The 25,981-nt window shown below is 49.0% G+C and overlaps 1 protein-coding gene across 1 annotated transcript in view; it reads left to right on the forward strand.

Annotated features, from left to right (window-relative positions):
• Positions 1–25,981, forward strand: part of ARR3 (arrestin 3) — a 121,164-nt gene that overhangs the window by 76,466 nt on the left and 18,717 nt on the right. Inside the window, exons 9-13 of the mRNA XM_084814287.1 lie at positions 10,006–10,141; positions 10,732–10,816; positions 15,552–15,624; positions 17,298–17,435; positions 23,640–23,723. Of these exons, the coding sequence (XP_084670413.1) occupies positions 10,006–10,141; positions 10,732–10,816; positions 15,552–15,624; positions 17,298–17,435; positions 23,640–23,723 (516 nt within the window). The remainder of the gene's footprint in view (positions 1–10,005; positions 10,142–10,731; positions 10,817–15,551; positions 15,625–17,297; positions 17,436–23,639; positions 23,724–25,981) is intronic.

Here is a 25,981-nt window from a genome sequence, read left to right on the forward strand (position 1 = left end):
ACTGGTCTGTAGTTCCCAGGTTCCTCCTTTTTGCTGTTTCTGAAGATAGGGACAACATTAGCCCTCCTCCAGTCATCTGGCACTTCCCCTGTCCTCCATGATTTCTCAAAGAGAATAGATAGTGGTTCTGAGAGTTCTTCTGACAGTTCCTTTATTACTCTAGGGTGCAGTTCCTCTGGCCCTGGAGATTTGAACTCATTCAAAGTAATTAGGTGTTCCTTGACCATATGCCTATCGATCTCAAGCTGCAATCCTGCCCCTTCAGCCTGTACTTTGCCCTTGCCAGGGGGCTCATAGACCCTCTTTTGGAAGAAGACTGAGCCAAAGTCGGAATTGAGCACTTCTGCCTTGTCCTTGTCATCTGTTATCATTTTGCCATCCTTATTTAATAGCCATCCATTTCTTTCCTCTATCTTTTACTTTGTACGTAACTGAAGAAAGCCTTTTTGTTGTTTTTAGCATCCCTCGCTAACCTCAGCTCGTTCTCAGCTTTAGCCTTCCTGACACCATCCCTGCAATTCTGTGCTACCTGCCTGTACTCTTCCTTTGTTACTTGGCCTTCCTTCCACTTCCTCTATGTGTCCTTTTTTGTTTTCAGGTCATCTCTAAGCTTTTTGTGAAGCCACATTGGCTTCTTCTGTTGTCTTCCACCTTTTTTTTTGTTGGAATTGTTTGTAATTGTGCCTTGATAATGTCCTTTTTTAAAAACTCCCACCCACCTTGGGCTCCTTTTCTCATTAGAGTCGCTTGCCATGGGACCTTACTTATCATTGTTCTGAGTTTATTAAAATTGGTTTCCTAAAATCCAGGGTAGATTTGAAGAGATTTTAATAGTACAGTCTACGACCAGCTCACATGTATAAATGATCTAAAAATGTCACAATGAACTAAAATGTTCCCAAACAATAAATAAATGAACAATATAAACAATAAATGAACAATAAAAATGATTTAAGATTACCTATTACGGATTAAAATTAATATTAGGATTTTAAAACATTATATACAATATCCCTATGGATCTTACAGGTGGCTGCAAAAAACTTTGCAGAGGGATCTGTTAACTGCATATTAGCACCTAAGAGAAGCTTCCTGGCAACCTCAACATCAGATCTCAACATCAGATCTAAGCAGAGGAGAAATAAACTTTACATGAATTTCTTGATAAAACCGACAAGAAAAGATAACATGTTCGGTTGTTTCAACCACTCCCACACCACAAGGGCAAATTCTCTCTGCCATTGGAGTCTTACTATATCTCCCCTCCAGCACCTCTGTGGGGAGTATTCAACAACTGGCTAAAGAGAAAGCCCTGCGAAGAGTAGGAGACTCCAAAAACAACACATAGGCTGCCATTTTTACAGTGTATCTGATGTCCTCTGGTGCCAGAAAGTCTGGTATTCTGCTAATATCACACTGCTGTTCAATATCTAACACTCTCTGTTTGGCTACACTCGGCTTTTGCTTCCTTTAGAACCAAGAACTCAAGTATAACATGGTCACTTTCCCGCAGAATTCCCGTAACTGCTACTTTATCCACTAAGTCATCTCTGTTGGTTAGGATCAAGGCAAGGATAGCCAGTCCTCTAGTTCCTTCCTCTACTTTCTGTAGGAGGAAGTTATCTGCCACACAAGTCAGGAATTTCCTGGAGGGGCCATATTTTGCCGAATTTTGTCTCCCAACAAATATCAGGGAAATTGAAGTCCCTCATTGCTACTACATCATGCTCCCTTGAAACCTTGGCAATTTGCTTTTCAAAAGTTTGATCGTTGACTTCTCTTTGATTGGGTGGCCGGTAGTAGACTCCGACCACCAGGTTCCTTTTATTCTTTGCTCCATTTATGTTGATCCAGATTTATTTATTTATTTATTATTAAATTTATTAATCGCCCATCTGGCTGGTCACCCAGCCACTCTGGGCGATGTACAACATACAATAAAAACAGTTTAAAACAATAAAATTCTACAATAAAAACATTTTCTAAAATACCCTAACCCACCCCAAATGCCTGCCTGAACAACAACGTTTTTAATGCACGATGGAAGCTCATTAAAGAGGGGGCATGACGGAGTTCCCTAGGGAGGGAGTTCCACAGAGTGGGGGCCACCACAGAAAAGGCCCTCTCCCTCGTCCCCACCAGTCTAGCTGTCCTGGCTGATGGGACAGAGAGAAGGCCATCCGAGGCTGATCTTGTTAAGCGGCCTGTCTGGTGCTGCTGGAGGCGCTCCTTAAGATAGGCTGGGCCGGAACCATATAGGGTTTTAAAGGTCAAAACCAACACCTTGAATTTGGCCCGGAAAACAACTGGTAACCAGTGCAACTCCTTCAGCACTGGAGTGATGTGATCTCGCCGGCGGCTGCCTTTAATCAGGCGAGCCGCCGCGTTCTGTACCAGCTGCAGTTTCCGAACCGTCTTCAAGGGTAACCCCACGTAGAGCGCATTACAGTAGTGTAAACGAGAGGAGACCAGGGCATGTACTACCGATGGGAGCAGATGGTCGGGAAGGAAGGGGCGCAGCCGCCGTATCAGATGGAGTTGATACAGCGCTGTCCGGCTCACAGCTGACACCTGAGCCTCCATGGACAGCTGGGAGTCCAAAATGACCCCCAGGCTGCGGACCTGGTCTTTCAAGGGTAGCCGTACCCCATTCAACACCAGGTCAACATGCCCCAGCCTCCTCTTGTCTCCCACCAAAAGTACCTCGGTCTTGTCAGGGTTCAGCTTCAGCTTATTCCTCCCCATCCAGCCACTCACCGTCTCCAGACATTTGGACAGGGATTCTACAGCCAACTTTGGTGAAGATTTGAATGAGAGGTAGAGCTGCGTGTCATCCGCATATTGATGACACTGCACCCCAAACCTCCTGAAGATAGCCCGCAGTGGCTTCACATAGATGTTAAATAGCATGGGGGAGAGGATGGAACCCTGTGGCACCCCACAAGTAAGTGGCCACGGGTCCGAAACCTCCTCTCCCAGTGCTACCCTCTGGTACCTGCCTGAGAGGAAGGACTGGAACCACCGCAATACGGTGTCCCCAATGCCCAACCCCTCCAGGCGGTCCAGGAGGATACCGTGGTCAGTGGTATCGAAAGCCGCTGAGAGGTAGAGAACAAGGAAGGAGCATTCACCCCTATCCAGAGCCCTCCTCATATCATCCACCAAGGCGACCAAGGCCGTTTCTGTCCCATGCCCAGGCCTGAAGCCCAACTGAAATGGGTCTAGATAATCAGTTTCTTCCAACTGTGCCTTCAACTGCACCGCCACCACCCGCTCAATGAACTTGCCCAAAAATGGCAGATTTGAGACTGGGCGAAAGTTGTTCAAAACTTGAGGATCCAAGGAGGGCTTCTTTAAGAGCGGTCTTATCACTGCCTCCTTGAGGGCCAATGGCATCACTCCCTCCTCAAGGGAGGCGTTCACCACCGCCCTGATCCCCTCACCCAGTCTCTCTCTGCAGCCCATAATGAGCCACGATGGGCAAGGATCAAGTAAGCTGGTGGTCGGCCGTACCGATGAAAGCACCTTGTCCACTTCATCAGGAGGAAGAAGCTGGAATTGATCCCACAAAACCGGTTTGCCACAGGCCGCCTCTTGCTCACTAACTGTATCCACAGTGTGCAGAGTAACACTCCTAATCAGATCAATTTTATCTGCAAAGTGCCTTGCCAAAGCCTCACAGGAGGCCTTAGAATGCTCCAGTGGTTCCGGAGCCACAGGACCGACCAGGCTCCGGACCACTTGGAACAGCCTCCTGGGACAGCACTCTGCAGACGCGATGGAGGCAGCATAATATTCCATTTTTGCTGCCTTCACCGCCACGTGATAGGCTGAAGATACAGCTCTAGCCCGTGTCTGATTGTCTTTGGAGCGAGACTTCCGCCACCGGCGCTCTAGCCGTCTCACCTCCTGTTTCAGAGCTCATAACCGCGGATTGAACCATGGTGCAGTCCGAGCCCTGTTCAGGGGGAGAGGGCGTTTCGGAGCCACCCGATCTAATGCCCCAGTGATTGCGGCATTCCAGCCACCCACCAGGGTCTCGACCGAGTGGCCGTTGGCATGCCCCAGAGAATCCCCAAGCGCGTTCAGGAATCCATTTCGATCCATAAGATGCCTGGGGCGGACCATTTTAATGGGTCCTCCACCCCTGTGGAGGGGTTGTGGAACCGAGAAGTCCAACGTCACCAGATAGTGATCTGACCATGACAAGGGGGTGGTGGATATACCCCCGACTTCCAGATCACTCCCCGCTTCTCCAGAAACAAACACAAGGTCTAGTGCATGACCGGCTACATGGGTGGGCCCAGTTAGAATATGGTGCAGCTCCCAGGAGGCCATGGTCTCCATGAAGTCCCGAGGTGCTCCTGTGAGGATGGCCTCCGAATGTACATTGAAGTCCCCCAACACCTGTAAGTTAGGGGACTGCACACGCACATCAGAGACCACCTCAAGCACCTCGGCCAGGGAGTCAGTCGTGCAGCGGGGTGGACGGTACATGAGCAGAATCCCCAGACCGCCCTTCGGGCCCAACCTCCAGTTCATGCACTCAGCAACCTTGGTCTCCCGGAGAGGGGGTCTGGTGAAGACCAAGGACTCTCGGTAGATAACAGCCACTCCCCCTCCCCGATCCCCAGCCCTCGGCTGCTGTGCATACAAAAATCCAGCTGGACACATGGCTGCAAGGGTTGGAGCAGCAGCCTCGGCCAGCCAGGTCTCCGTAATACATGCCAGGTCTGCGCCCTCATCCAGGATCATGTCATGGATGAGGGAGGTTTTCTGGGTAACAGACCTGGCATTGCAGAGCAGCAAACGAAGGCCAGAAGATGGGGTCATGCCTCCCCCAGCCATCCTTTGGCTCTGGACAGGCCCAGAGCAGGGGACAGATACTACACATCTCTCCCTTGTTCCCCTTACCTGGCATGGCCTGCCCCTAGCGCTCTGCCAGCGCCTGCCGCCCAGCCTCGGTATGTTCTGGCCCCCAACACTCCCCCCACTGCCTCCATCAGGTGGACACATGCCCCCTCGCTCCCGCCTATCAGGCAGGCTACCCACCCCTAAAACCACAACAAAATCCCCCAGGAAAAAGAAAACACACACACACACACAACAATTAAAAATCCCCTTAAAAATAATGCCCGGCCGGAGTCCACAGGGAAGGCCAGGTGGTGGTGGTGGTGGTGGTGGTGCCGCTGCCGCCGGCCCAGCAGCAGCAGGCGCGCCTCTTCCCCGGTGGTGGTGGTGGCCTCTCCTGCAGTCCCTGGCTCTCCCAGGCCACCTCAGCCAGCCAGCTTATGTAGCCCCTCCAGGGAGGGCAGGTGGAGCAGCACAGCTGGCTCGGTACCTGGGGGCCTGGTCCTGCAGGGACTGGCGGTCTGCCAGGCAGAAGTCTCCAGGGAAGGCCTGGTGGTGGTGGCAGTGGCGGCGGCGGCAGCAGCAGCAGCAGGCCCAGCAACAGCAGGCCCGCCTCTTCCCCGGTGGTGGTGGTGGCCTCTTCTGCAGGCTCTTGATGGGGCTACCAAGCTCATCCTCCCGTATTTCTATGCAGATATATGTATTTTTCACATATAGTGCAACCCCACCTCCCTTTCTGTTCCTCCTGTTCTTTTTGAACAAGTTATATCCTTCAATTGCTGTATTCCAGTCATGAGAGCCAGCGTGGTGTAGTGGCGAGAGTGTTGGACTAGGAGCTGGGAGATCCGGGTTCTAGCCCCACTCGGCCATGGAAGCTCACTGGGTGACTTTGGGCCAGTCACAGACTCTCAGCCCAACCCACCTCACAGGGTTGTTGCTGTGAGGATAAAATGGAGAGGAGGAGGATAATGTAAGCTGCCTTGGGTTCCTTGCAAGAGGAAAAAAGGCGGGGTATAAATGCAATAAATAAATAAATAAATAAATAAATAAATGGGAGTCACCCCACCAAGTTTTAGTTACACCTATGAAGTCATAATTTCCCTCCTGTATTAAGAGTTGAAGTTTGTTCTGTTTGTTTCCCATACTCTGGGCATTAGTGTATGGACATCGAAGACCATGTTTTTTATAGTCTGGCTTTCTTCCTCCATGTTTGTGAAGACTATTATTGGGCGGTATTAGAGCTGTTCTCTCCGTTGCGGTGCATGAGCCTTCGTCCATTGTTACCGCCAACATTACGTTTCCCTCCCCTGTAGGATTCAGTTTAAAGCCCTCCTGATGAAATTTAATAGGGATCAGTGCCACGTTCTGCACCTAGGAAAAAGAAACCAAATGTAAAGTTACAAGATGGGGGATACGTGGCTCAACAATACTACAAGTGAGAAGGATCTTGGAATTGCTGTAGATCACAAGCTGAAGATGACCCAACAATGTGATGTGGCTGCAAAAAAGGCAAATGCTATTTTGGGCTGCATTAATAGAAGCATAGCTTCCAAATCCTGGGAAGTACTAGTTTCCCTCTACGCAGCTAGGGATGGACGAAAGGGATTTACCTTGTCCCGCAGCTTGCTTCGTGGTGGGGGGGAGGCGCTTCGCTTCTCCCCCCAAAGTTCAGGCTGGGGGGGGAGGCGCCCCGCCTTGCCCGGCCGAAATTCAGGCCTGGGGGGGAGGCGCCCCGCCCCGCCTCGTCCGGCCGAAATTCAGGCCAGGGAGAAGCGCCCCGTCTACCCGGCTGCGAAAGAAAACAAACAAACAAACAAACAAACAAACAAACCCCATGATAGGCTACGTGACGATTTACGTAGCCTATCACGGCTGACTTTGGAAATCTAGCCGTGATAGTCATAGGCTACGTAAATCGTCACGTAGCCTATCACGGGTGTGTGTGTTTTTTTTTAACTGTACTTTTTTATTTTGTAATGGCGGTGGCGGCAGCCGGTCGGGAGACCGGCTGCTGCCCCCGCCCTCGCCGAAACGCCGCCGGGACCCGCCGCTGGGAGGGACATTTGCCAAAGGTAAGTCCCATCCCGGGGGGGGGGGCGGTGGAGAATTTCCCCAACACTTTCGGGGGGCCAAATGCGTCGGCACTTGGCCTCCCGAAGATTCGTGGAGAAATTCTCCGCCATCCCTATAACGCAGCACTGGTTAAGCCTCATCTTGAGTGTCCAGTTCTGTGTCCAGTTCTGGGCACTGCACTTTAAGAAGAATGCAGACAAGCTGGAGAGGGTTCAGAGGAGGGCAGCAAAGATGATCAGGGGACTAGAAACAAAGCCCTATGAGGAGAGACTGAAAGAACTAGGCATGTTTAGCCTGGAGAAGAGAAGACTGGGGGGAGATAGGATAGCGCTCTTCAAGTGCTTGAAAGGTTGTCCCAGAGAGGAAGGCCAGGATCTCTTCTCGATCATCCCAGAGTGCAGGACACGGAATAATGGGCTCAAGTTGCAGGAAGCCAGATTCCGGCTGAACATCAGGAGAAACTTCCTGACAGTTAGAGCAATACGACAATGGAACCCATGACCTAGGGAGGTGGTGGGCTCTCCCACGCTGGAGGGATTCAAGACGAGGCTGGACAGCCATCTGTCAGGGATGCTCTGACTTGGATTCCTGCATTGAGCAGGGGGTTGGACTCGATGCTCTTCAGGCAGCTTCCAACCTTACTATTCTATGATTCTGTGATACACTCAGGCATCAGTTTCTAAAGCATGTGACAGTGGCGGAGTGGCCAGGAAGGGGGCTGAAGCAGGCTGGAGGGGTAAGAAAGTGGCAGAGCCACGTGTATGGATTTTCAAGATGCTGTGGGGGTCCCCCTGGAGGGCACCTTGCCCAGGCCTCCCTCAAATATGCCTTTAAGCAGAAGCAGGGAAGGGAAACAGAACCATTTTATTGGCTCTGCTGAGAGCCAGCTCCGTTTGACTCCTCTCTGTGAACTGGTTTCATCTCAGCTGGCCCTTATAAGAACTTTCTAATTTTAAGACAGGGGTAGGCAACTAAAATCAGGTAGGGGGTAACATTCATCCTACCCAGCAGGCTGCATGCTGCCAAGGCATGGGACCTCGCCCCCAATGTCCTTTGGTCCTTGGCAGTGTGCCAGGTGGATGTTCCACTCGGCGCATCTGCCAGGCGGGCTTTGCTATACGTGTGGATTCTCGCAGCGAAGCCACTTCCCTTGTCCCAGGCCTTCTCCCATTGGTGAGAGAATGTGGGCAGGCAGGGAAAGTCGCTCTGCCTGACTTTTCTTGCCTTTGCCATTCCCACGTCTGGTGCTTGCAGGAGCTCCTGCAAGCCCTGGATGATGGTGCAGCCACCACTTCCTCAGGGAAATCCCCTTGTCTTCTTCTGTCTGTGATTGGAGATGACAAGGGGACACCCTTGCACACTGCTCATCCTCCATCGGGAGGGTGGAGCTAACAGATTGGAAGGAACAAGGGGATTTCTCTAACTGCCTCCTCCCAAACCTCCAGGCACTCCAGTCCAGGAGGTGGGGCTTGGGGAATGGGACGGGCCTACAGACGGAACCCAAGCCTTCATAGGCCAGATGGAAATCATCTTCATATTTCCCAAATGCCTCTTGGCTAGGGATGTTGGAGAATTTCTCCATGAATCTCCGGGGGGCCGAATGCCAACGCATTCGGCCCCCTGAAATTGGTGGAGAAACAGTCCGCCCCCCTGCCCCCCCCGGATGGGACTTACCTTCGGTGAATGTCCCTCGCGGCAGCGGGTCCCGGCGGCGTTTCGGTGGCATTTTGGTGGTGGTGGCGGCGGCGGCAGCCGGTCTTCCGACCGGCTGCCTCTGCCGCCATTTCCAAGTGAAAAAAAAACAACCCAACAAATGTGATAGGCTACGTAAAGATTTACGTAGCCTATCACGGCTAGATTTTCAAAAAACACCGTGATAGGCTAGGTAAATCCTTACGTAGCCTATCACGGCTGACTTTGGAAAAAAAAAAAAAAGCGCGTATGCAAATGGCGGCGCCCATAAGGATTTACGTAGCCTATCATGGTGTTTTTTGAAAATCTAGCTGTGATAGGCTATGTAAATCTTTTTTGTTTTTTTTTACTTTACTTTTTTCTTTCGCGGCCGGAGAGGCGGGGCGCTCCCCCCCAGCCAGAATTTCGGCGGGGAGGGACAGGGTGCCTCCCCACCTGCCAAGAATTTCAGGGGGAGAAACGGCGCGCCTTCCCCCCCGAAAAAAGCTGCGGGACCAAGTAAGGGACTTTCGTCCATCCCTACTCTTGGCCCACGTGGGGCATTCCAGGAAAAGGAAGGTGGAGGATGGGGCTGGAGTCTCAGTTAGAGCACTGGTGTGCAGCACACCCCCCCCCCACACACGGTAAAATGTTTCTGAAAAGAAAAAGGATAGGAAAAGAAAAGGGATCTTTTGGGAGCCAGCACCAACCCTCTATGCCCCTGCTGGGTTCGGATACTGGCCCTGTCTCCTACCGAGCTGCCCTCAACATCTGCTGCTGTCTCTATTTGAATCAAAGGCAAAGCATTATTCTCTACAACCTCTTTGTTGTAGAGGTATTTGTGTTGATTCATTTTGTTTGCTTTTGACTTATTCTACATTAAAAGCAGTCTCTCTTTCCAATTTCTGATGCTTCTCAAGAGCTTGAAACAGCCTGCAGAAAAGGAAATGGCCTTCTGCTTGAAGAGTATTCTGTAGATATTTAGAATATCTACAGAATATTTAGATATTCTGTAGAATATCTGGAGCTATTTCCATCCATTCCTTCAAATTTAGATTAGTTAAAATTCAAAAAAGGGTTGGCCCCAACCAATATGAAGCAAAAAAAGTGGACAGTTATTGGGTGCAGAGGCAAATTTAAGGAGGAGTCAAATGTGGTTCAAGCTACATTGAGGGGAATTTTGAATCATTTTTGGAAGCAATCTTCATCGGATTCTCTTGTCCTTGGAAGAGCTGATGCATCTCTCAACACGTGCGATACTCGCAGTGAATCTGCCGTATCTGACTGCTGATCACCCTTTAGAAATTCAGCATATGGCCAAGGAACCATGCATAATATGACCTGCCTGAGCCACGTTCCAGTGCCTGCATCCGCAGTTCTGATGTGCTTGGCCATTTCTTCTCCATGCAGGAATTCAGTACGACTGGTGATCCGAAAGGTCCAGTTTGCACCTGTCAATGCAGGCTCAGCACCAAAGTCGGAGACTACCAGGCAGTTCATGATGTCAGACAAGCCTTTGCACCTTGAGGCCTCACTGGATAAGGAGGTTCGTGTTGCATATTTGCTTTCAACTTTTCTCGAGAGACGTTTGCTTTCTGCTTAACCTCCCTACTGCTCTCTTCCTTTATTAATGTAGATGACAATTGCCTCTAAAACAGGCTCCAGCTCTCCCCTCAGAACTCTTGCGTTGCTCCTTGTAATACTCAGCAATGGGTCTCTTCCCCATATTCATAGAAATATGTTCATAGAATCCTTAGTACTGAAAGTACCTTGCTTTACAGAAAATGCGTTTCTCCTGGACTGTAGCACCATTTAGATGCCCACCTCTTGTTCCATTTAGCCATCTTCTTCTTTCTTCTTCCAATCTTTCAATGATGGACTTATGATGCAGCATCATAAGATCAGAAGAAAAGGGAAGCAGATGACAAAATGGCACAAGGGATGCACAAATGGTGCTGGAAGAATCCAGGTGAACATGGAGCTTTCCCCCTTCACCTTAGAATCATAGAATCATAGAATTGTAGGGTTGGAAGGGGCCTACAAGGCCATCGAGTCCAACCCCCTGCTCAATGCAGGAATCCAAGTCGGATGCAGGAATCCAAGTCTTACTTTTGCAACAATCCACTGTGATTTCAGATTTATTACCATGGAGATCCAATTGGAGTTAATGTCAACATTAACAATACCACAAACAAGATTGTGAAGAAAATTAAAATATCAGGTAAGGAAAAAACAAAACCAGCAATGCAAGCAGCTCATTCATGTAAGTGCACTGAGGCCAAGATGCAATCCATATTTTGGCACTCCACACTTATTTCTCCATATTCTTCTTTTTTACTTTCCCTTCTCCACATCATTCTCATGCACAACACCAGCTTCAGACTCTTTGGAACATGATCAAGGTTGCACAATTCTGATAGCCTGATGGGAAGAATTAGTTGCATGGTGAGCATATATAGTGGAAGCGATTAGATTATTCCACCGTGGCCGGGGTGCTGAACCTCTTTCACCCTGAGGGCCAAAGTCCGTTTCTGAGAGGCTCTTGGGGGCAAGATGCCGGTGGTGGGCAGAGCAGAAGGCAAAAGAGGTGGGAGTCAAAAATACCAACAAAACCAGCATTTTGTTGTTTATTCGTTCAGTCGCTTCTGACTCTTCATGACTTCATGGACCAGCCCATGCCAGAGCTTCCTGTCGGCCGTCACCACCCCCAGCTCCCCCAAGCTCGAGTCCATCACCTCCAGAATATCATCCATCCATCTTGCTCTCGGTCGGCCCCTCTTCCTTTGGCCTTCCACTTTCCCTAGCATCAGCATCTTCTCCAGGGTATCCTGTCTTCTCAGTATGTGGCCAAAGTACTTCAGTTTTGCCTTTAATATCATTCCCTCAAGTGAGCAATCTGGCTTTATTTCCTGGAGTATGGACTGGTTTGATCTTCTCGCAGTCCAAGGCACTCTCAGAATTTTCCTCCAGCACCACAGTTCAAAAGCATCTATCTTCCTTCGCTCAGCCTTCCTTACGCTCCAGCTCTCGCAGCCATAGGTTACTACGGGGAATACCATTGCTTGAACTATGCGGACCTTTGTTGTCAGTGTGATGTCTCTGCTCTTAACTATTTTATCAAGATTTGTCATTGCTCTCCTCCCAAGAAGTAAACATCTTCTGATTTCCTGGCTGCAGTCAGCATCTGCAGTAATCTTTGCACCTAGAAATACAAAGTCTGTCACTGCCTCCACGTTTTCTCCCTCTATTTGCCAGTTATCAGTCAAACTGGTTGCCATAAACTTGGTTTTTTTGAGGTTTAAGTGCAACCGGCTTTTGCACTTTCTTCTTTCACCTTCGTCATGAGGTTCCTCAGCTCCTCCTCGCTTTCAGCCATCAAAGTGGTATCATCTGCATACCTGAGATTGTTAATGTTTCTCCCAGCGATTTTAACTTCAGCCTTGGCTTCATCAAGCCCAGCACGTCACATGATGTGTTCTGTGTACAGGCTGAATAGGTAGGGTGAGAGCATACAACCCTGCCGTACTCCTTTCCCAATCTTAAACCAGTCCGTTGTTCCGTGGTCTGTTCTTACTGTTGCTACTTGGTCGTTATACAGATTCCTCAGGAGGCAGACAAGATGACTTGACTTGGTATCCCCATACCACCCAGAACTTGCCACAATTTGTTATGATCCACACAGTCAAAGGCTTTAGACTAGTCAATAAAACAGAAATAGGTGTTCTTCTGAAACTCCCTGGCTTTCTCCATTATCCAGCGGATATTGGCAATTTGGTCTCTAGTTCCTCTGCCTTTTCTAAACCCAGCTCGTATAGCTGGCAATTTTCGTTCCATGAATTGCTGGAGTCTACCTTGCAAGATCTTGAGCATTACCTTACTGGCATGTGAAATAAGTGCCACTGTTTGATAGTCTGAACATTCTTTAGGGTTTCCCTTTTTTGGTATAGGGATATAAGTTGATTTTTTCCAATCTGGTGGCCATTCTTGTGTTTTCCAAATTTGCTGGCATATGGCATGCATCACCTTGACAGCATCATCTTGCAAGATTTTAAGCAGTTCAGCTGGGATACCGTCGTCTCCTGCTGCCTTGTTATTAGCAATGCTTCTTAAGGCCCATTCAACCTCACTCTTCAGGACGTCTGGCTCTAGCTCACTGACCACACCGTCAAATCTATCCCCGATATTATTATCCTTCCTATACAGATCTTCCATATATTCTTGCCACCTTTTCTTGATCTCTTCTGCTTCTGTTAGGTCCTTGCCATCTTTGTTTTTGATCATACCCACTTTTGCCTGGAATTTACCTCTGATGTTTCTAGTTTTCTGGAAGAGGTCTCTTGTCCTTCCTATTATCTTCTTCCACTTCCACGCATTGCTTGTTTAAAAATAATTCCTTATCTCTTCTGGCTAACCTCTGGAGTTTTGCATTTAATGGGGTATATCTCCCCCTATCACTGTTGCCTTTTGCTTTCCTTCTTTCTTGGGCTGCTTCCAGTGTCTCAGCAGACAGTCATCTTGCCTTCTTGGTTTTCTTTCTCTTTGGGACGTTTTTTGTTGCCGCCTCCTGAACAATGTTGCAAACTTCTGCCCATAGTTCTTCCGGGACCCTATCTACTAAATCTAGTCCCTTAAATCTATTCTTCACCTCCACTGCATATTCATTAGGAATATTTGTGAGCTCATATCTAACTGATCTGTGGGTCTTCCCTATTCTCTTGAGTCTGATTCTAAACTGTGCGATAAGAAGTTCGTGATCTGAACTACAGTCAGCTCCAGGTCTTGTTTTTACCGACTGTATAGATGTCCGTCACCTTTGGCTACAAAGGATGTAGTCAGTCTGATTTCAGTGTCGACCGTCTGGTGAAGTCCATGTATAAAGTCATCTCTTAGGTTGTTGGAAGAGAGTGTTTGTTATGCACAGTGAGTTGTCTTGGCAAAATTCTATCAGCTTATGTCCTGCTTCATTTTGTTCTCCCAGACCATGCTTGCCTGTAATTCCAGGTGTCGTTTGACTACCCACCTTAGCATTCCAGTCTCCTGTAATGAAAATAACATCTTTGTTTGGCATACTATCCAGTAGGTGCTGCAGATCCTCACAGAACTGATCTACTTCTGCTTCTTCAGCATCTGTGGTTGGGGTGTATATTTGGATCACTGTGAAGTTAAATTGCTTACCCTGAATTCGACTTGAGATCATTCTGTCATTTTTTGGATTGTATCCAAGCATTGCTTTAGCCACTTTATTATTAATTATGAAGGCTACTCCATTTCTTCTGTGGTCCTCTTGTCCACAGTAGTAGATCTGATGGTCATCTGATGTGAAGTGGTCCATTCCAGTCCATTTCAGTTCACTGACACCCAAAATGTCTATATTTAATCTTGACATCTCCCCAGTAACCACATCCAATTTGCCCTGGCTCATAGATCTTACATTCCAGGTTCCTATGGTGTATTGATCTTTAGAACATCGGATTCGTCGTTCACCACCAGCACCATCGGCCGCTAGCTGTCCTTTCGGCTTTGAGCTAGCTGCGTCATCACATCTGGGGCAGTTGAACTTATCCTCTGTTCCTCCCCAGTAGCATTTTGACCATCTTCCGACCTGGGAGTCCCATCTTCCGATGGTACACTGACATACCCCTGGTTGTCCTGATCCATTTAGTTTTCATGGCAAGAATACTGGGGTGGGTTGCCATTACCTTCTCCAGGGATCGTATTTAGTCTGACCTCTCTGCCATGACCTTCCCCTCTTGGGTGTCCCTTCATGGTTTAGCTCATGGCGTCATTGAGGTGCTCAAGCTCAGCACCACGACAAGGTAACGATCTCCTTTGCTGGAGCAAATACCATATTGTAGTTTAAAAGCTCTCCCTGCCATTCACTCAGCCTTCAGAGAGGCATTTCAGCCTTTTAGAATGAGGGAAAAACTGCACAAAAGCCATGAAACCACCAAATAGTCAGTGGCCAGGGAAAAGGGGGTGGGCCAGGGGATGGGGACTTGGCCATCAGGAGGAGCCCACAAGGCCAGATGGCAGGCCAGATTTGGCCCCCAGGCCTGAGGTTCTGTATCCTTGCATGCAAACTATGACTGGAGATGGTGAAAATCAGAATTCTGTGCCAGTGTAATGTGACAAATTTGTCCTTACCTACAGATTTTATGAGATGGGATTCTTGTATTTAGCTTGATTATGGATCAGCAGTTAATGTATCCCATTCCATTTCTCAAGAATAAAGTGCCACCACAGAAATTGTAGGTTCACAGAATTTCTGGTTTCAGCATACAGAGGGTTGTTTTTAAACAGGACTGTGAGATCAGGCATGTCTTTTTATCTTTTACTTCAAAATCTTAAGCAGTCTTTACATTTTTGAAGAGAGCACAGACTGTAGACAAAAAATACAATGTTGTTATAAGTAAACCACATTTTTAAAATTTTAAATATCATTACACTTCAGATTTTAGAAATAATTTCTAAACTAGAACTGAGGGCTGTTGTGTTATGCATAATATCCATGTAACATCTTCACTACCTAGCTAATTGCGGTTCCTACCCCCTGCCCCACACACACTATGGGTCCCTTCACATGGAGCTTTTATCCTCCTATTGAGATTGCTCACTCATGGACGTTTGCAGGTCCTTTTCATGATGTCATCAACCTCCGGGGCACATGCAGAGGTATTTCCTGGTTATTCCATCTCAAAAAGATCCGGAACTAATGAACTATCTTTTAAAGTTGGAAAGTTACGTGATTAAAACAGCCCCTAGAAAACAGCGCTGTTTCATTGAGTTCTATGGAACCTTGAAAATTAACAGCTTCCCCTCTCAGCAATCATGTGGTTGCCATCTGGGAGCCGCTGTAAATGCGGGAAGGCTCCACAATGGGAGGACTGCGAGTTTTTCCTTTAGTGTAGAGGCAGCCTCTCTCTCTCTCTCTCTCTCTCTCTGTTTATTCTGTTTAGTTGAGCAAATCACAGATGTGGTTCTCTATTCGCTGGACAAATATACCAAGGTTGTGTGTTCAGAGGAGTTCACGTAAGTGGCCAGTGTTTGACCAGAGGAAAGATCTGGGAGGGCCAGGTGTAAGTTGCCTTGGGTCTTTTGGTAAACATGGTTTGAATTATGGTGGATGTAGCCAGGCAATTTCTGATTTCGTTTCAGTTTTGCCCCAGAACATTTTTCACATGATTTATAAACATACTCACTTCTCCTCTGTAGCTTTGCACTTGTTCTTTCAAATGCTGAATTTGTGCAATTCTACATGAATACATCCTAGGGATGGGTGGAATGCTTATCAACTGTTCTGCGGCGGGGGGTCCGTGGGGGGGGGGAGGCAAAGGGAGGGAAGTGACTGTGGACGCAAATGGCATCCAAGACGCCATTTGCACCCATAAAGGCCTTAATTTAAGGTAAATGCAGCCATAAATGGCTGCATTTACCTTAAACTAAGGCCTTTATGGCCACAAATGGCATCCTGGACGCCATTTGCATCCATGCTTTTTATTAATGCGATAGGCTACGCATTCCTAATACATCCAGGGATCCCTAATACATCCAGATGCTCCCTTTCCATGGCTTTGTTCCAATTTGCTGGAGAAAGTGAGGGAAGGGTGGGCCTTGATGGCTGGGCTTCTACAGAAACTCAGCTCTCAGACTGTGAAGTCGCTCAGTTAGGGTGGACTTAGATGAGTCACTTAGATTTACCCTCTTATTATGAATTCCATACATTAAAATCTTAGAAAAGATGGACTTGTCATGTCACTTGTGTGTATCTGACTCCACTGGCAAAGTGTGATTGGCCAAGGATCCCTAGCATATATACAGAATGTGCGTAGGGTAAAGGGTTGTGAGGGGAAGCAACCTGTGCATACGGATGGCAGAGAAATCCTCTGCGGACTCCAATGAGGCCAGATTCCAAAGAATCCGGAATCTGCGGTGGAGCAGCTCCACTTACCTCCGGCTCCAGATGATTTCACGAGGAGGGGCTCCCTTCTCCCTAGACCAGGTGATACGCTAATGGCAGCTGCCATTAGCCTCTCGCTGGGAGAAACACAGACGTAAATAGCATATTGGACGCTACTTGAGGCCGTAAAGCCCTGACTTTGACCTAATTGCAGCCGTTTAGGGCTGTATTTAGGTCAAACACGGTGCTTTACAGCCGCAAATGGCATATAATACACTATTTAAGTCTGTATTTCTCCCAGCGATAGGCTAATGGCAGCCGCCATTAGCGTATCTCCTGGTCTAGGGAGCAGTGCTCCCTAGACAAGGCCAGAGCGCTGGGGGGTGGCTTTGCCAACTGGTGCGCAGAAGAAGGACAACAACAGCCAGCGATAGGGTAATGGCAGCTCCCATTACTGTATCGCCTGGTCTAGGGAGCTGGAGTACTGCTCTGCGGAATTCCACCGGAGCCGCTCTGGAGGATTGGGGGGGGGAGGAATGGATCACCTCTCCCCCCGGGTGGATTCCCCACCGGATCGGAAGGTGGGGAATCCGTACATCCCTACCTGTGCATGTGAGCAACTTACATAATGATGGTTCACTTGCATGTTTTGTGCTACTTTTTCCATGAAAGTTACTTCCATGTTGGAAATGTTTCTGGAAGATGTGGCCATTTTTCAGCAGTTGCAAGTGTTAAATTTCAGTGGTTTGCTGTGTAGCTTTCACTGATTTCAACTTTTTCACCTTGTCTCTGCCCCTTTTTTTAGAGATAATGTGGCTGCCAACTCCACCTTCTCCAAAAGCTACTCTGTGACCCCCACCTTATCCAGCAACCGTGAGAAGCGCGGCCTGGCCCTGGATGGCAAGCTCAAGCATGAAGACACCAACCTGGCCTCCACCACTGTGTAAGAATGGGGTGGGGAACTAGCTTGGGGCATAGGGGTGGGATGACCTCTCCATCCAGCTCACTGTGGGCCAAATGACATCAGGCGGTGTGGCCACATCCCCCCAGTGTAATTTGATCCCTGGCTGATGTGGCAGGTGATAATTCACCCAGCACTTTGGCTGGGGACCTGGCTGCACTGCACACAGAGAACTGTGGACTGGGGAAGGCCCACCAGCAGCAAAAATGCCCCAGCCAAAATGCCACCTGCATGATCCCCCAAACCGGGGCAGCCTCTTCGCTAGCCCTGGGCCTTCTCCCATTCAGGGAGGATGTGTGGCCAGTGAAGCTGAGCTGGCTCACACAAACCTTTTGCGGACAGAAGGGCTTGGCTCAGCCTGGGCTTTCCCTAGCCAGGGAAATTCTGGGTAGAGTGAAGCATCCCTTTGCATCCACCTTTGGTGTGCACATGCTTTCCCGGATGCAAGCTTCCCTGGCCAGCTGAGTCATGGGGATCCTTGCTGTTATGTCCAATCTGTGATCAGAGATAAAACAGATGGGAAGAGGAAGAGCTTGCAGAGGAATTTCCAGTGTGCAGAGGAATTTAACCCCAGTGATTCCTCTCTCCACCTTCTCCCGAAGCCCCTGGTAGCCTCCAGGGCATGGGGCCTGGATAGGGGTGGGACTTGGGGATGTTGGAAAGTCTGGTGTGACTTACAGCAGAGTTGCCTTATCTAGAGAAATTGCAGAGGGAATAAATGCAGGTTAGAGTCAGTTTAGAAGACGTTCATATCAACTTACTTTATTAGTGCCTTTTATACACATTGTTAAAGAAGGCTATTTAATGCTGTTTTACTACTCCCATGACTGGAACACAGCAGTTGAAGGATATAACTTGTTCAAAAAGAGCAGAAGGAACAGAAAGGGTGGTGGAGTTGCACTATATGTTGAAAATATATATATCTGCACAGAAATACAGCCCCATCAAGACCATCTGGATCAAAATAAGTGGAGCAAAGAATAAAAGGAACATGGTGGTCGGAGTCTACTACTGGCCACCCAATCAAGGAGAAGACGAGGATGAAATTTTTGAAAAGCAAATTGCTAAGGTTTCAAGGAAGCATGATGTAGTAGTAATGGGGGACTTCAATTTCCCCGATATTTGTTGAGAGACAATTCTGCAAAACATGGCCCCTCCAGGAAATTCCTGACTTGTGTGGTGGATAACTTCCTCCTACAGAAAGTAGAGGAAGGAACTAGAGGACTGGCTATCCTTGACTTGATCCTAACCAACAGAGATGACTTAGTGGATAAAGTAGCAGTTACGGGAACTCTGGGGGGAAGTGACCATGTTCTATTCAAGTTCTTGGTTCTAAAGTAAGCAAAAGCCGAGTGTAGCCAAACGCGTACCCTAGGAAAGCCAATTTTACTAAACTCAGAACACTGATAAGTAAGGTCCCATGGCAAGCAACTCGAATGAGAAAAGGAGTCCAAGATGGGTGGGAGTTTTTAAAAAAGGAAATTCTCAAGGCACAATTACAAACAGTTCCAACAAGAAAAAAAGGCAGAAGACAACAGAAGAAGCCAATGTGGCTTCACAGAAAGCTTAGAGATTACCTGAAAACAAAAAAAGGATACACATAGGAAGTGGAAAAGGCCAAGCTACAAAGGAAGAGTGCAGGCAGGTAGCACAGAATTGAAGGGATGGCGTCAGGAAGGCTAAAGCTGAGAACGAGCTGAGGTTAGCAAGGGATGCTCAAAGCAACAAAAAGGATTTCTTCAGCTACGTGCATAGTAAAAGACAGAGGACATTCAATGAGGATGGCAAAATGATAACAGGTGACAAAGAAAAGGCAGAAGTGCTCAATTCCTACTTTGGCTCAGTCTTCTCCTGAAAGTGGGTCTATGACCTAAAGTAATTAGGTGTTCCTTGACCATATGCCTAACGATCTCAAGCTGCAATCCTGCCCCTTCAGCCTGTACTTTGCCTTTGCTAAGGGGCTCATAGACCCTCTTTCGGGAGAAGACTGAGCCAAAGTAGGAATTGAGCACTTCTGCCTTTTCCTTGTCATCTGTTATCATTTTGCCATCCTTATTTAATAGCTGAACCACCATTTCTTTCCTCTGTCTTTTACTATGCCCGCGTGTGGAATTTGTCTCCCAACAAATATCGTGGAAATTGAAGTCCCCCATTACTACTACATCATGCTTCCTTGAAACTTTGGGAATTTGCTTTTCACAAGTTTCATCCTCATCTTCTCCTTGATTGGGTGGCCAGTAGTAGACTCCAGGTTCCTTTTATTGTTTGCTTGATTTATTTTAACTCAGATGCTCTCGATGGGGCTACCCAGCTCATGCTCATCCTCCTGTATTTCTGTGCAGAGATAAGTATTTTTAATATATACTGCAACCCCACCTCCTATTCTGTTCCTCCTATTCTTTTTGAACAAGTTATATCCTTCAGTTGCAGTATTCCAGTCATGAGAGTCAACCCACCAAGTCTCAGTTACACCTATCAAGTCATAATTTCTCTCCTGTATTAAGAGTTCAAGTTTGTTCTGTTTGTTTCCCATACTCTGGGCATTGGTATATAGACATCGAAGACAATGTGCTTCATGGTCTGGCTTTCTTCCTACATGTGTCTGAAGACTATGATTGGGCGCTATTAGAGCTGTTCTCTCTGTTTCGCTGCATGAGCCTTCGTCCATTGTTACCCCCAACTTTACGTCTCCCTTCCCTGTAGGATTCAGTTTAAAGCCCTCCTGATGAAGTTCTTCATGCTGTGGCCAAACACATTCTTCCCAGTCCTTGTGAGGTGCAACCCGTCCCTAGCCAACAGCCCATCTTCCAGGAAGCATAGCCCGTGGCCCCAGAATCCAAATCTCTTGTGCCGGCACCACCTTCGTAGCCAGTCATTCACCCGGAGTATTTTTCTTTTCCTTTCTATCCCTCTTCTAACTACTGGAAGGTTGGATGAGAAAACTGTCTGGGCCCCAAAGTCCTTGAGTTTCCTTCCCAAAGCTTCAAAGTCTGACGTGATTTCTTTGTAGCTCCGCTTGGCGGTATCATTTGTTCCCACATGGATGAGAAGAAAGGGAGACCTGTCAGTGGGCTTTAGTAGGCAACGCTTTAGTCATGTCTCCAATCAGCATCGGAGACAGCATACCTGGCAAATCCATGGGTCCTCGCGACTAGGGGTGCACAAAAGTCACTTACCTGGTCTCGCAGCTTGCTTCACGGTGGGGGGGAGGCGCTTCGCTGCTCCCCCCGAAGTTCAGGCCGGGGGGTGGAGGCTTCCCTCCTCGCCCGGCCAAAATTCAGGCCGGGGAGAAGCGCCCCGTGTCCCCAGCCGCGAACTTCAAAAGAAAAAAAAACCAAAAAACCCACGCCCCTGTGATAGGCTACGTAACGATTAACGTAGCCTATCACGGCTAGATCTGCAAAGTCAGCCATGATAGGCTATGTTAATCGTCACGTAGCCTATCACGGGTGACTTTGAAAAAAAAAAAGCGCGTACGCAAATGGCGGCCCCCATAGGGAGCCGCCATTCGCGTTCCTTATTTGGTCCCTGTAGTCTACGTAAAGATTTACGTAGACTACGGCGAAAATAAGGGCAACGCTATTTGCGTTGTCCTTATTTTCTCCGTAGTCTACATAAATCTTTACGTAGACTACAGGGACCAAATAAGGAACGCGAATGGCAGCTCCCTATGGGGGCCACCATTAGCCGTACGCGCTTTTTTTTTTTTTAAAGTCACCCTTGATAGGCTACGTGACGATTAACGTAGCCTATCATGGCTGACTTTGCAAATCTAGCCGTGATAGGCTACGTTAATCGTTACGTAGCCTATCACAGGGGCGTTTTTTTTTTTTTTTACTTTGCTTGTAATGGCGGCGGTGGCAGCCGGTCGAAAGACCAGCTGCCGCCCCCGCCCCTGACGAAGACCTGCCGAACTGCCGCCGGGACCCGCCTCCGGGAGGGACATTCGTGAAAGGTAAGTCCCATCCCGGGGGGGCGGGCGGAGAATTTCTCCCCGAACAACCTTCGGAGGACCGAATGCGTTGGCGCTTGGCCCCCCGAAGTTTCGGGGAGAAATTCTCCCCCATCCCTACTTGCAACATACTTGGGCTTCGATCCCACGCAGCAAGGAGTCTCCCACCACTACTACTCTTCTCTTCTTCTTGTGGTAGGTCTTGGTTTCGTCGCCTCTTCTTGACTGACCATCAGCCTCTTGCTCGCTCTCATTCAGGTTCCCCTGTAATTCTTCCTCTGCAGGCTGTCCTCCAGTCTCATCCTCCAATGCCTGAAAACGGTTCCCTAGTTCCACTGCCTCCACTGGTGCAGGGTGGCTTCTAGTTCTTCTGCTCCTAACTGTCACCCCTTTCCAAGGAGTATCCTCTAGTTCATTTTTCCTCACCTCCGCATTTTCCACTTCTGCCTCAGCTTGCTGTTGCTCTTCTGGCTTCTGTTCTTCACTTTGGTGCTGTAGTTCCACTGTTCTGTCCAAGAACTCTTTGTGTTCTCTTATTCCCTGGAGCATCGACTAGGGATGTTAGAGAATTCTGCCACGGACTCCAGTGAGGAATCCAGCCCCTCGGAGTCCATGGTGGAACAGGCCACCCACCTCCGTAACCCCGCAAAATTGCCCTGGAACAGATCCTACCTGCCACTGGCCGGGTCCGGTCGGTCCGCTGCCAGTCTGTGGAAGAAAATGGCATCTGGCATAGTGGATGCCATTTACGTCTCTTCTCTTTGCCATGATAGGCTACATAAATCTTTATGTAGCCTATCGCGGCAAAGAGCAGGGACACAAATGGCATCCGCAGACCGGCAGTGGCTGGAAGTCCGCCAGCTGCTGGAGGCGGCCGGTGGTTCTGTGGTTTCGCCGTGGAGCGGAGCTGGCTGGCGAGGATTCTGGGAGGGAGGGACAGATTGCCTCCCCCTCCTGCGGACCCCCTGCAGACTCCAGGTAAGGGGGTTTCGTACATTCCTAGCATCGACAGTCGCCGCTCCAGTCCTCTTACTTTTTCTTCCAGCAGCGTGATCAACTTGCACTTGTTGCAGGTGTAGGCCATGTTGTGCTCAGGCAAGAAAACAAATCTTGCAGGTCACCACCACTGGAGAGTCTTCTCCTTCCATAGTCTCTGTTTCCTTTTTGTTTCTAGCTTTCTGATTGTACTGGAGTAGCCTGTGCTTGGTCCTCTATTCACACTTTGCCTTTGTCTCCTCTTCCACTGCAACTCCCCTGGCCAACTCCTGTTTGCTCTCCCTGTTCACTTGCTCTGATCACTTGCTCTCTGGGAGGTTGCTTGCTTCTCTAGCCCCTAGACCAGCTGGAGCAGCTTGCTCTGCTCTGCTCTGCTCTGCTCTGCTCAGCTAGGAGGCGGGAAACAAACTATGAAGACTAGAGACTGAAAGAACTGGGCATGTTTTGCCTTGAGAAGAGAAGACTGAGGGGAGATAGGATAGCGCTCTTCAAGTCCTTGAAAGGTTGTCCCAGAACGGAAGGCTGGGATCTCTTCTCGATCATCCCAGAGTGCAGGACACGGAAGAATGGGCTCAAGTGACAGGAAGCCAGATTCCAGCTGAACATCAGGAAAAGCTTCCTGACTGTTAGAGCAATACGCCAATGGAACCAATTACTGTTGGAGGTGGTGGGCTCTCCCACACTGGAGGCATTCAAGATGAGGCTGGACAGCCATATGTCAGGGATGCTCTGACTTGGGATTCCTGCCTTGAGCAGGGGGTTGGACTCGGTGGTCTTGTAGGCCCCTTCCAACCCTACTGTTCTATGATTCCATGATTCTACGAGCACCCCCTAAGTAACCAAAGGCATGAGATATGGTTACTTGCTTCCATCTGGGAAGGAGCTCATGTTGGCTGTTGCAGACACCAAGAGAAAGAGCAAGGGGAGTGAGTAAGGGAAAGGAACCAAGCACGTTACAGGACAACAAGGGGGATAAGCAAGACAAGTGGGTGTTGACACGACGTGTTCTTTATCATCCCCTAGTGTCTGGAAGCATGCGTAGTTGTTCCTATCATCCAGCAGCGGAGTAGAGGGCCCAGAGAGGGAGCCCGAGGCTGTGCAGGCCAGTTTTAGGCCCATGGTTTGGACATTCCCCATTTCTGGGTAGAGAAATCACCTCTTCCCTAATGCTGCCTATTGCTGTCTATCTGTGCTATCTATCCATCACTCTCTTTAATCGCCTCCTCTCTCCCCCTTAGCCTTAGACCTGGGATGGACAAGGAAGTGCTTGGGATCCTGGTGTCCTACAGAGTGAAAGTCACCCTGATGGTATCCAGAGGGGGGTGAGCATCTTTTCTTTACAAAGGAGATGAAACGGATGTTCTGTTGGTTTGTGGCACTCTGTTGCTGTGTGGCATGCACCTGGTCCTGATGGAGACCGTTCCCACTGGGCTATTCTTATCTACACAGCCACATGGATGTTAGCTTAACTCATTATTACTGCTTAATTTGGCAGAGTTGCATTTATAAATAGACTATCAGCCCAGGCTGCCTTTGGCTCAACATGTTTGGCTCTTTACGACTAAAATCATGTGAAAGGTATAACCCAAAGCAAGGGTAGGCAATCTTTTTAGGCCTCTGCTCACATTCAACAATTTGAAAAACTGTCCTGGGCCCTGCCACAAAATGGCTGCCATGGCTAGTCACAAACGATAAGTAACCTGCACAAAAGACTGAGTGCAAGACAGAGGTGGGGTCTGAGCCCCGGCACACTAAACAATTCCTTTGAACCCACAGTGTTAATTGACAACAGAAACCTATTCACAGAAAGCAAATCCTTTTTCTTTTCCACCCCTGACGAGCCAACCCATTCTTTTTGACTCTTTCATCCCAGCTCACCACCCCACAGATGCACGCTCTCTCTCACTCTCACACACATGCACCATGCCCCCATCCACCTTCCGTCCTTTCACACCCTCAAGCACCTCATGTATCCATGCGTTCTTCCAGGCATGCACCTTCTCCTCACTGCAAGCACACACAAAACGACGCTCTTTTTCAGCTTCCCCAGTATTCCCTGAATCCTCTCCCTCTCGTTTTCTCTCACACATGTAGCCGCATCCCTCCAGACACACAAGCACACAATTCCACCTGCCCCCGCCCCCAGTCACTCCCAGTTGGCTACCGCAGCCCCTCTTGTCCCCCTGCTGCACTCCCTCCCCACTGGCTGCCTGCTGGCTGCCCTGATCCCACCCTCAGCTCATGCGCTGCTGTTCTCCCTTGCCGCCTCTGCTCTCTTCCGCTTCCCCAGCTTCCCAGACAGGAGTCCCTTCTTCTCCCCGCTCCCCTTTTCTGGGTGGCTGGAGAGGAGAGCATCAGCTTGCAGCCACCCTCCGTCTTCATTTCCCAAGAATGTCCCTGAACCCTACATGTGACCCAGAGCCATTCACAGGAAATGAAGAGGATAGCAGCTGAAGGCTCTCACCTTGCTCTGAAGTAATGTTTTGGATTTTTGTTTTTGTCAAATAAAAAGTGGAAGATGTCTGAGGGCACTAGGAAAGGTGTCGGGGGTCACACTGGTGCCCACAGGCACCCGATTACCTTCACCCAGCCCCAGAGAATGCCTGTCAATTCAGGCTTTTCCTCTTCGGTTCCTTTGGGCTGTGAATTAGAGAGCAAGCCCACGTGTTGGAGATCTGGAGGCCAAACAGGCTTGTGCTGGCTGATTTGAAGCTGCACTATTCATTGGCAAGGATGCCTTTGGACTAGGATCGTGGCCTTTACCAGGTTACCTCAGCCAGTGGGCATGACATGACCTGATAGCCCACCATGGGTTAATTTACCCTGAGGAAGCTTCAGCACCTGCTGGCCACCAGCATGCATCCTCAGGCCCTGGCTGGGGTTGCCCTGGCAGGCTGTGTTGTGCAGACCTGGCTGGCAGGGTTATTTGCGGGCTGAGCTACCCTCTCAACCCTAAAACAGACGATGGGTTCTGCAAGGGTTGAATAACCCTCAAGTAACTCCCACCACCTGGATTTGGATGACATGGAAAGCCACCGCAATTCCTGGCTGGGGGATATTTATGAGGCTGATGGCACACGCCATCAATTCATTAACACCCCGAGTGTTAATGAACTCATGACAGGCTGTCATGTCATGCAAACTAGGTCAGTGAGACAGAACTTTTAAGGACATGAGAACACCCGGAGAGGCCTGCTGGACCAGACCAAGGGCATTCTGTTCACACGGGGCCAACCAGCTGTCGACGGGAAGCCCACAGGCAGGCTGTGAATGCAACAGCCCCCTCCCGCCCCTGTTCCCCAGCAACTGGCGTGCACAGGCCCACTGCCTCTGATACTGGAGGCAGCATAGAGCCGTCAGGACTAGTAGCCACTGGCAGCCTTCTCCTCCAGAAAATTCTCTACCCCCCTTTGAAAGCTGTCCAAACTGGTGGCCATCACCACATCTTGTGGTAGCGAATTCCATAGCTTGACTCTGCACTGTGTGAGGAAGTCCCTGAATCTCCCACCAATCAGCTTCATGCGATGACCCCAGGCTCTAGTATTTTGAGAGAGGATGAAAAATGTCTCTGCTCCAATTT

This window comes from Heloderma suspectum, chromosome 9 (assembly GCF_057233095.1).
Source record: "Heloderma suspectum isolate Gila_16-S chromosome 9, 16-S_ref, whole genome shotgun sequence".
NCBI lineage: Eukaryota > Metazoa > Chordata > Lepidosauria > Squamata > Helodermatidae > Heloderma > Heloderma suspectum.